This window comes from Penaeus chinensis, chromosome 11 (assembly GCF_019202785.1).
Source record: "Penaeus chinensis breed Huanghai No. 1 chromosome 11, ASM1920278v2, whole genome shotgun sequence".
Taxonomy (NCBI): domain Eukaryota; kingdom Metazoa; phylum Arthropoda; class Malacostraca; order Decapoda; family Penaeidae; genus Penaeus; species Penaeus chinensis.
Window position 1 is genome coordinate 12,062,704 of NC_061829.1, and position 10,000 is coordinate 12,072,703.

The 10,000-nt window shown below is 35.1% G+C and overlaps 1 protein-coding gene across 3 annotated transcripts in view; it reads right to left on the reverse strand.

The window, feature by feature from the left end:
- Positions 1-10,000, reverse strand: part of LOC125030523 (protogenin B-like) — a 176,945-nt gene that overhangs the window by 9,872 nt on the left and 157,073 nt on the right. For all 3 annotated transcript variants that reach the window (XM_047620598.1, XM_047620597.1, XM_047620599.1), the window contains exons 10-18: positions 9,775-9,941; positions 9,479-9,634; positions 7,696-7,853; positions 6,875-7,102; positions 6,651-6,786; positions 4,680-4,813; positions 3,246-3,388; positions 1,861-1,991; positions 1,060-1,247 (exon numbers count right to left, since the gene is read on the reverse strand). In XM_047620598.1, coding sequence (XP_047476554.1) covers positions 1,060-1,247; positions 1,861-1,991; positions 3,246-3,388; positions 4,680-4,813; positions 6,651-6,786; positions 6,875-7,102; positions 7,696-7,853; positions 9,479-9,634; positions 9,775-9,941 — 1,441 coding nt within the window. The remainder of the gene's footprint in view (positions 1-1,059; positions 1,248-1,860; positions 1,992-3,245; positions 3,389-4,679; positions 4,814-6,650; positions 6,787-6,874; positions 7,103-7,695; positions 7,854-9,478; positions 9,635-9,774; positions 9,942-10,000) is intronic.

The window sequence follows — 10,000 nt, forward strand, 5'->3', positions numbered from 1 at the left end:
TGGGCACAGCATTTTCCCCATTTTTTGTTCATTTTCCCCAGCGGCATTGGGTTAAAGCAGAGAAAACCAGGTATAATTCCATTTACAGTGCAGATATTCAAGTCTCAATTTTAAAATCTTGAACTCAAATATACAATACAGTTCTTTATCCCATTGGATCTCATTGCTTTATGGCAATCACATGGCCCAAATATGGGCATTAGGTTTACATGAGCAGCCGCTCTAAGGAGTGCACAGCTTGCAGGCCAGGTGCATGGGAACACTCATGTGCAATGACAAGACTTACGGTGAGAAGACTCTATGCCTCCCCTTTACCATTTGATTTGCGTTACCCAGACTGTTTTCCTTGCATAAACTCAATATCTTCGCTCTCTCTCTCTCTCTCTCTCTCTCTCTCTCTCTCTCTCTCTCTCTCTCTCTCTCTCTCTCTCTCTCTCTCTCTCTCTCTCTCTCTTCTTTTTTTTTGTAATATTCAATTTTCCATAATACAACCTACACAGCTGGCCAGGTGGCCAGGTATAGGATGCTGAGCCTGGTAATGGTGTCCTCCCTGAAGCCAATGCTTTTTCCTTTCTGCACTCGTTTATCAATGGAAATAATGCAAAAGCCCTTCTAAATGCCAAATGAGTTTAATCACTCTCCATGTGGGTGATTAGACTCATTTGGCATGAAGGTTGAGCACTTGTGGCAAGTTTTATTTCCATCACTTTGGCCTTCAGCTAAAATGCTCATGATGGCAAGTTCACTCCACCACACAGCCAGCTTTTCCCATAACAGTATGTTCACATCAACCAGCCCTCATGCCAATCTTTTTCAATGTTAATACAGTCTAACAATAAAACATAACTATTTCATTTTTACCTTAGTTTCCATTCTGTAGAAAAGATTCTAATTATAACTATATGTTTGCATAGTGCCTTTTCCACTACATTAATTTTGATGCAGAAAACATCTATATGCACTGATACTTATAACCCTTCACGATTATAGTAAAATCATCATCAATGTGACGAGTTATTTCTGTATCCCTTCCCATGTATCATCATAACACCTACTCACCGTATCTGCCGTGGCATCACCCTCTACCTCATGCACATCCCACTCAGATAAAGGCTTCTGCTTATCCAGACTGTAGAGAATTTCATACTTCTTCAGAGTCCCAGTCAATTGTTCTGGTGGATTCCATTTCAGACGGATAGTAGAAGCATCTGTAGGTTCATACATGAAATCCTCTGGTGACGATGGGACTGGAAAAGTAACGAGAGGACACTTGTATAACATATACTATATGAAATTAACAGAGTGTATCAACTGGCACTGCTTTATTGGACAATTCATATTTCAGGATAAAAACATATTGCACAAGTACAAAGCAAATGTTTGTGGAAACATGTATGTATTAAACTGAAAACATCTTAAGCTAAACGATCTACTTCAAGCCATGGGGAAACCCTTACACAAGTATTATAAAACTCTCAATAGCCCAGATCCTGTTCTACTACTTTTATAGCCAAAAAGTAGTGACTTGATTCTATATCATCTTAAAGCCTTGAGCAAACTTCAAAGTGTTGTTGCCTGCTCTATCTCATCTTCCAAGCAACATTCCCCCCTCATATCAAAAGAACGTGTGGAAAGATGCAAATGTCCAATGTGTGTTCCTTTTAATATGCATGTGCTTGTTTATTTGTGTGCATGTGGAATACGTGTATGCTTGTGTATAAATTTGTGCTAAATGTGTGTATAATTAAGAGAAAGACAGAGATTATGTTTTTTTAAGGTTTGTGTCTTGAGTTAGTTACAAAAAACAAAAGAAGAATCCTGTATTCATCATATACTTACTGAACAATATGTAATACTTACGGTTACCCATAGTCATAGCTTGAACAGGATGACTAAAAGGGCCATACGTCTTCTCCGATTCATGAGCACGAACACTGAATTCATATGTGCTGAATGGTTTCAAGCCTGTGATTATGATCTCTGCAGTATCACTGTAAGAAAATGATAGGATTAATATATCTAAAACTGGTATGCAAAGTCCATTTTAATGCTGTCTTTATTGATTACTATTACTAGGCTCGATTACAAAAGTTCGCTTACAGCAAAAATATAACTACTTTCAATTAAAAAAACAAAGCAAAAGCATATATAGGAATAAAGAAATATGATGACTCATTTAATCAATATATGACACTGCATCTACATGTTTTATTTGTACAACAGAACAACAATTACTACAATAATGAAAATCTAGAAGAAATCAAGATCTCTTGCTGAGGCATATATACAGTTGTGTTATCACCAAAGATCTACTGAATTTTCAACACAGTAACCCCAAACAACACTGTTATTTCCAGACCAAATAGTATCCATAGCAGGCAATTCCATTATAACTAAATGTTTTAAATGTTAAGATATTTGGCAGCTTTATATCTGTATTTCAATTATAGGTGTTTTATCTTTCCAGAAAACAATTTTCAAGCCATAAACCAACCCTCTGTGAAGAAGTCTAGAATCTGACTGTGATTTGACAACTAATAATACAGTAAGTCCCCAACTTATGGACATAATGGGGACCGAGAGGCTGTCTGTAAGTCGATTTGTTTGTATGTCGAAAGTCGGGTCTCCATTGTCTTTTTTCCAATTGTTTTAAAGTTTTGTTTACATTAAGAATACCTGTAAATAAATCCCAATAAGTACGACATACCTTATACAGTACCTGTAATATGTCATGCTTTTAATATTATTTGATGGTGATTCAGGTAAAGTGAATTATGGCACAAAAATTATCGGTACACGAGGACACCGTGAAGAAATGCTTTCATGTTTATGGTGGGAGGGCAGGCGAGTGAGCGTGGCAGGGCCACAGTGTGACAGACTCGTAAACTATATCCGCGCCTGGGAAATTTGAAGTTTGCTAGCATCTTTCAAACTATTTTTTGGACTTGAGTATTTTACAAATATTGTTCGTATGTATGGAATGTGCATAAGTAGAATGTTCTTAAGTAGGGGACTAGCTGTACTTTGTTATAGAAGCAGCAGTCCCCATGTAACCTTTGGTAGGTTGTTACATGGGGACTGAACTACCTTGCTCAATTGCAGTTATGATATATTAAAATACTGAACTATTACCATCAAAACAAAATAAATTTTTATGAAACCTAAACGAATGAACAATACAAAATGATACATTATGAAAACTAAATGAAAGAACAACAATGATACCCAACTCTACAAAAATTTACCTGCGGACAAACGTTGCATCTGCTGGATTTGGTGAATGCGTGATCTGCTGGTACTTGACAGTGTAATAAGCTGCTCCATCCTGACCTTCTGTTACCCGCCAGGACAAGTGAACGCTTGTCTGAGACCGAGAATCTGCCTCCAGCTGAAAGACATATTTTTGTAATATTTGATTTTGTTATGGAAATTGTGAAAATGTTGAGAAAAGAAAAGAGATCCAAATTAAGTTAGCTGTAATCTTCAGCATCACTTATTGTGTTTTGAAACTTTTTTCCTTTATCAATGGTACTGGGTACTTGAACAGTCCACAGTTCTGTTTTAATAATTTTGTTTACACACAGATGGCTTTGCAAATGCTTAGACATCAAGGAGTCAATTAATAGGCAACCCTCTTTTTATCTAATTACCTCACTTTTTAGATATTTGAGGAAAAAGGTGTTACTTCTTTTATTATCATGGTCAAAACCAACATCATGATTATTATAATATCATAATAATAATAGTAATAAACAAAAACTTTTATTCCTAAACATTCAAGAACCAGAATAGAAGAGAGATAAGGTAGGCCTAGTAATTGATTAAGTGACTGGTGACTAAGTGTTTTTAGAGCCATTTATGTTTACAAAATAACAAAAAACAGAAACAAGATAAAACAGAATGACACAATAAGAATAAGAAAAAGAGCGAAAATATGTTGAGATTAAGAAACACAAGGAGAAGAATGAGGAAGAGGAGGGGGAAGAGGAAGAGCATGAAAAGAGAGAGAGAAAAAAAAAGCAAAGCCTAAGCTATGTTTTACACTCCACTGGTTAATTACTGGTTACTGCTCTAATGTTAAAATAGGATTTTTTTGCACTTTCAAATATTTTTTTAAAAAAGGGTGCATAAGCTTAACCCAATGCTGATGGGTGAAAAACATCCCTGAGAATTTTAAACTTTGGAGATTTCTGCACACAGACACTGGGCACAGGAGTCCGCTACATCAAGCTGAACGTCCCACTCCAAGCGCTCTGGTGCGTCACTGTGCGTATAGGCTTACCCTGCAGACCAAGTGGTTTGTTATGACAACAATACACGTGCCCCATCAGCATTGGATTAATAACAATATGCTCAAATAAATATTACCTGTCTGCTGTTTGGCTCAAGTCAAAATTCATATATTAATAACAAAAACAAGTAATTAGTGATTGAAGTTCAAGCTTACCAGGTACCATACCATAAAACATACATATAACAATAATAATAATGATAATAATAATAAATAACATACCAAGAAAAATGTTAAGCATTACATTCATTTCTTTATTTTAATAATTAGAATTGATTCAGTCCTCCACGGTAATGCAACTAAATCTCATATGCCACTTTCCTTCAGGTGAATATCCCCATTACCTACTGGCCTACCAGATTTCCACTTACATAGGAAACATACTTACCCTATCAATACTGGAAGTAGTGTTTGCAAACTGTGTGCTTTGGTTTGGGAGGCGAGTGTGAATCACATTCACAGTCGGCTCGCCATCACCATTGGCACTAACAGCCTTCACCTGGACTTCATACCAATCAGCTTCTGCAAATGGAAAACATTCACTAAATTTCACAGAACATACAATTGAATGATTGATAATATAACTGTTAGGTGATACATTCAGTACAATCTGTTGAAAGTGTAGACTATGTACAGTTTGAACTAAATGGTTGTCTGTTGCTTTGTTCGCAAATACCTTACAGTACCCTTTGTCAGACATACTTCAGCTAGGGCAATGTATCAAAGCATGCCTTAGCAAATCTAACAGAACTAAACAGACTTTCACTGAATTTTTCACTGGGCATCACTACTGACACATCTATCATGGATGACACATACACCAAACCCCAGAAAAATCATACAATATAATCAGTTACTTGCCAATGATTTATTTTTTTTTGCTTTGTATAAAACCAGAATAAATAACGGACACTTACGGCAACCCCATTAACAGTATATAAAATATACATATAATAAAAAACACCCAAAAAATAATTTACACTTTCAATTACATTTTTCCTCAATCAGTATTGTGTCTTTATATACTTTTTTTTTGCAATTTCTGAACACAAACTAAGGTTTTCCTCCTTTCTGTGCTCTTTTCTTCTCAAATGAAATCACAGTCTTTTTCAGAATTCCTTCTTCGTCCTTCATGGATATGGTAGTTACATAGACTACTAGTCACCTTACTCTACACTTTTTTTTTCTTTTTTTTTTAGTATGAGGAAACTCCACACCCACACTGTCAGCCTTAATTATAATTTTCTTTAGATTTCGAGAAATAAGAAACTTTACATTTTATGGAAACTTTTGTAGGCCAGTGAATCTTTCCTATTTTCATGGTTCCAGTTGTAAAATACGAAAAAAATGAAATCCGAGCCAAATTTTAAAACCTGATATATAAAGTAGAAAGAAAAATAAAAGATAAGTCAAATTTTCCTTTAAATTAATGAACGTTGTAAAAAAAGACCAGCCAAATTTTTGGCACAAAGGATTCAAACTAGTGGCGTGAAGGACCTTTCTTGCTTATACACAATTTCCAAGTAATTTTGTAAAGGTAGACAATTAAGAAATGGAAATAGAATGCCTTTGCAATAATTTCCCCCCTGCCATTGATCTCTTAGCTACCCAAAGAGTCCAAAATATAGATTTCTATAATTTACTTCAGCTGTAGAGAAGGAATAACAGTGTTTACTGCTTACAAATCTTTGGCATAACAGACATATTTCAGTAATCTGGTAGGTCTGGTTCATATCAGTAATATTTCTGCAATCCAATAACTTTGGTGAATCTGGCTTAGGAATGAAAATCTATTATCAAATAGACATTATCTTTTATTTATATTGTTCACTGACTTACTTGAATATTAAAAGCTCTTGCTATCTCTAATAACAGTCTACCATGTGGAACATGAAACTGCTTTGATTTTCCACCAACTGAAAACAGCTTGAGGACCTTGTTGATAGCTTGATGTGCTTAACATATCAAATCAAAACAATATAGAAGAGGTTCAATAATATATCTCACAGTACATCTGCAAGACATATGAGCGGAAGTGCTACGCTTGAATATCAAATTATAAACAGGATGAACTATGGAATTATTCTGATTTTGGTCAATTCTATTTGTGTTTTGTGACTCAAATGACAAAGTTGTACTTTGTAAAGTCATCGGAATCTTATTAGTTTAGAACTGGATGATGCCACTTTATATTACTGCAATCTAAGTGGGTTATAGCTACACAAAAAAGCAAGACATTTGCAAGGTAGCATGAGAATGTGTTTGTGTAAGCATATCATCTTTTATATAAATAAAACATTTATTACAAACTGTAACATATATCACACTGAATCCCATGCTTTAGCAAGTTTTTACTCACCTAAGCCAGTTATGGTATATGATTTCTGTGTTGGTGGGAAACTGATGGGTTCATTCCATGTCTGATCCTGCCGTTTGTATTTCAACCAGAAACCTTCAATTTCTACTTTGTTTTCTGATGAAACTTCCCAGTCCACCTGCAATATTTGAGAGATAATATAAAAATAAAGTCAATTAATTGCTGTACTCTTAACGTCAGTACCAACACCCTTGTATTTTTCATACCTTAATTGCCAGCCTTCCTGCTGAATCACTGCTAGTATCATTGAGCACCTTCAGTGTGACCTCAGGGGGAAATGGTACATCTTGGGTTGGTTCACCCATCTTCTGTTGTATCCAGGGCCAACCACTCTTGGTTGGATATCCAGCCTTTGTTGCTGCCAGCACTTGCACTTCATATTTCTTTCCTGGATGCAAGTCGGTGATCTGAAACTCGTGCACATCTGCCAAAACCTGGAATATATATGAGCAATCATATTAACTAAATGTTACTACATGGTTCAGTAGGTTTCAAATATGTTATTCTATTCAAGAGGATCAGTCACTGGTTGTGCCCATATTCAGGCTCATGGTTGGTATGAGGAAGGATATCAAATTAGATTAGGGTAGGCTTGTCATAACCAAATTGGATTGCTATCATGTGTGTAAAGATGATAACATGCAGCTGCACAACTAATCAGATTTTAAATACATAAATATATCTCAACCATGTATTGGCTAATCATGTGTCGTGATCTTATACCTGAATGGCACACAAGAAGAATGTTCCAAGATGCCCAACTAAAATAAATATGATAAATACTAACACTGATAATGTAATATAATACAGAATTTTTCTTAAAGTAGTATATGCAGCCACTTAAGACTTTGCAGTCTATCTGCTTTGGGAGGCAACATTATTGATAAAAGATTTTATCCTCACAGTGGGAAAACTTTTACACCTGCCTCCAAAACTATTGCTGTATCAAGAACAACAAAATGCTATATAAGAAATATCCAGCTTATTCATATTCTATCATCAACTTTTAACTCAAGAAATTTCAAACCTCTTGGACATGGTAGTAGTGATGGTTTCGTTTTCTCCACAGAATTTTGTATCCATGGATAGTGCCTCGAGCTTGCTCTGGTGCCAATGGGCTCCACTTGACCAAGAGAGCTGTGGGCGACAGAGGAACCAGCTGCACAGCTGGGACATCAGTAGGGACTGCAGATCAGAAAAATAATTTTATCAATATGAAAAATTCCTATGAAGAGAAAAAAAAAGTAAATACACACACACACACACAAACGTGTAATTTTCCTTTCTGTCTGTATCAATTCAAGTCAACATAATTGCCATTTTTCAATATACATATGATATCAATGCTTGGTCTGAATTGATATTATTATATACAGTGCAAGTGGAATGTTATTTCTACCAACTTGGTTATAAAAAAAACTTGAACACTATATTCTAAAAAGTAACTGATGCAGTTATTTTTATTCAAATCTTTAAATTTAAAATGTAACTCTGTACACAAAATTTGTGCTTTACATGGATATCATGTTCCGAGATCCCAGTGATTATATGAAATCTGCATATACATACTGCACTGTAACTCACATAAAATATTTGTAAACCTGAAAGAGTACAGGCAAGAAACGCAAGACTGTAACTGTTAGTAATAAACATGGTAAGTATAGGGAGTAATAGGAGTATAGGAATATTGGTTTGGTCATGATTGGAGATGCATGTGTATTCAAAAACTGGCAACTTTACTTTGACTTCACTCACTGTGTCATGACCAAAGCAGGGAATCATTTGGATATTGTTGGGTACAACTGCTTATTCCATGTTTAGGGCACATATACATATCTATTAGTGTGTAGTATACATAGGAAAGAACAATTGGCCTTGGCAAATGAGTACCTTAGTTACCGTGGTAACTGCATCTTGTAACAGACCCCAATCTCTAGATGCCTCTTAGTCCTTTCCACCATCACCCTTCATTTGCATGATAAAAAGTGCAATGAAAGTGTTTTTGTGATATTCATGAAATTGGTCATTCGTCATGAGCTCCTATATATAAAATTTTATTTTTTTAGTGTTAGGCAGTATGTTTCAGTAGTATTTGTGAATTCTAAGATAACTTATGAGACCTCATAGCATGATCAAAAACCCATATATGTACATACCTTTTTATGACTATTATTGAAAATACATTTTAAATCACTAAGTGTATCTCATTGTCAATATGTATTTGGCAATATGAAGAAATAAAATAAAATATAGCAGTTTTGATATATATTACTTTGACTTGGAATTGGGTTTGACAGAGGGTGGATATTGAAGGCATGGATTGGCAGTATAGTAAACAAGGGGTTAAGTCACTGATGCTAGGAGCTCTGTTTTAAAATTGCTTTTATACAAACAGCTCCACAGGCACTTAGTCCCCTAGGAGTCGCTTACTATACCAATTTGACCTCTGTACCCTTGAATTCTTTGAATTCAGAAGATCTTTTTCTTTATTAACATTATTCTTTATTATTATTGTTAATTATTATCATTATTACTATTACTATTATCATCATTATCATTATCTGTTATTATATTTATTATCATCATTATTAACAAATATACAATTATACCCATAAGGAAAATACTGAAAATAGTGCAATTAATAATAATAATAATAATAAAAATAATAATAATAATAACAACAATAATAATGATTGTGACTGATGGTGAGGCTAAAACAGAACTGTAAATAGCATAAATTTCATCATCCCTCCTTATGTGGCTGAGAACAAATTACTCCTGGAAGGAAATAAAAACTGTTGCCAACTCACCATCCTCCGCCGTGCGGAACACCAAGCTCTCTGAGATTTCTGAAGGAAAGTTGCTGTAGGCTCTAACAAAAGCTGTATAATTTGTGTTGGGCTTGAGACCTTCTAGAAGAAGTGATGTATTTAATGAAACTTCCTGCCTCTCCATCGCACTCCCCTCTGTAATAGGAGAGACACATATCTATTCTGAGGGAGCAAATACACAGGAGTACATAAATGTCATCAGAATACTTGGGAATAATATAATGATGATGATATGCTGTAGATATACTAACAACAAATAAGGTAAAGAGAATTACCAGATTCAACATAATGTACTGAGTAAGCTTTGAGCTCGCCGTTGAGTGGGTGGACTGCATCCCATGTCAGGAGAACCGAGGTAGACGAAAGAACTACATAATTTAAATTCTGGGGTGGTTCTGGTTGATTCTTGGACGAGTTGATTACCACGAGGGCCCAACTTGAGCTGAGGATCCAAGTCAACATTATACAGATGGCTACAAAACATTACCAGCTTGAAGTTCT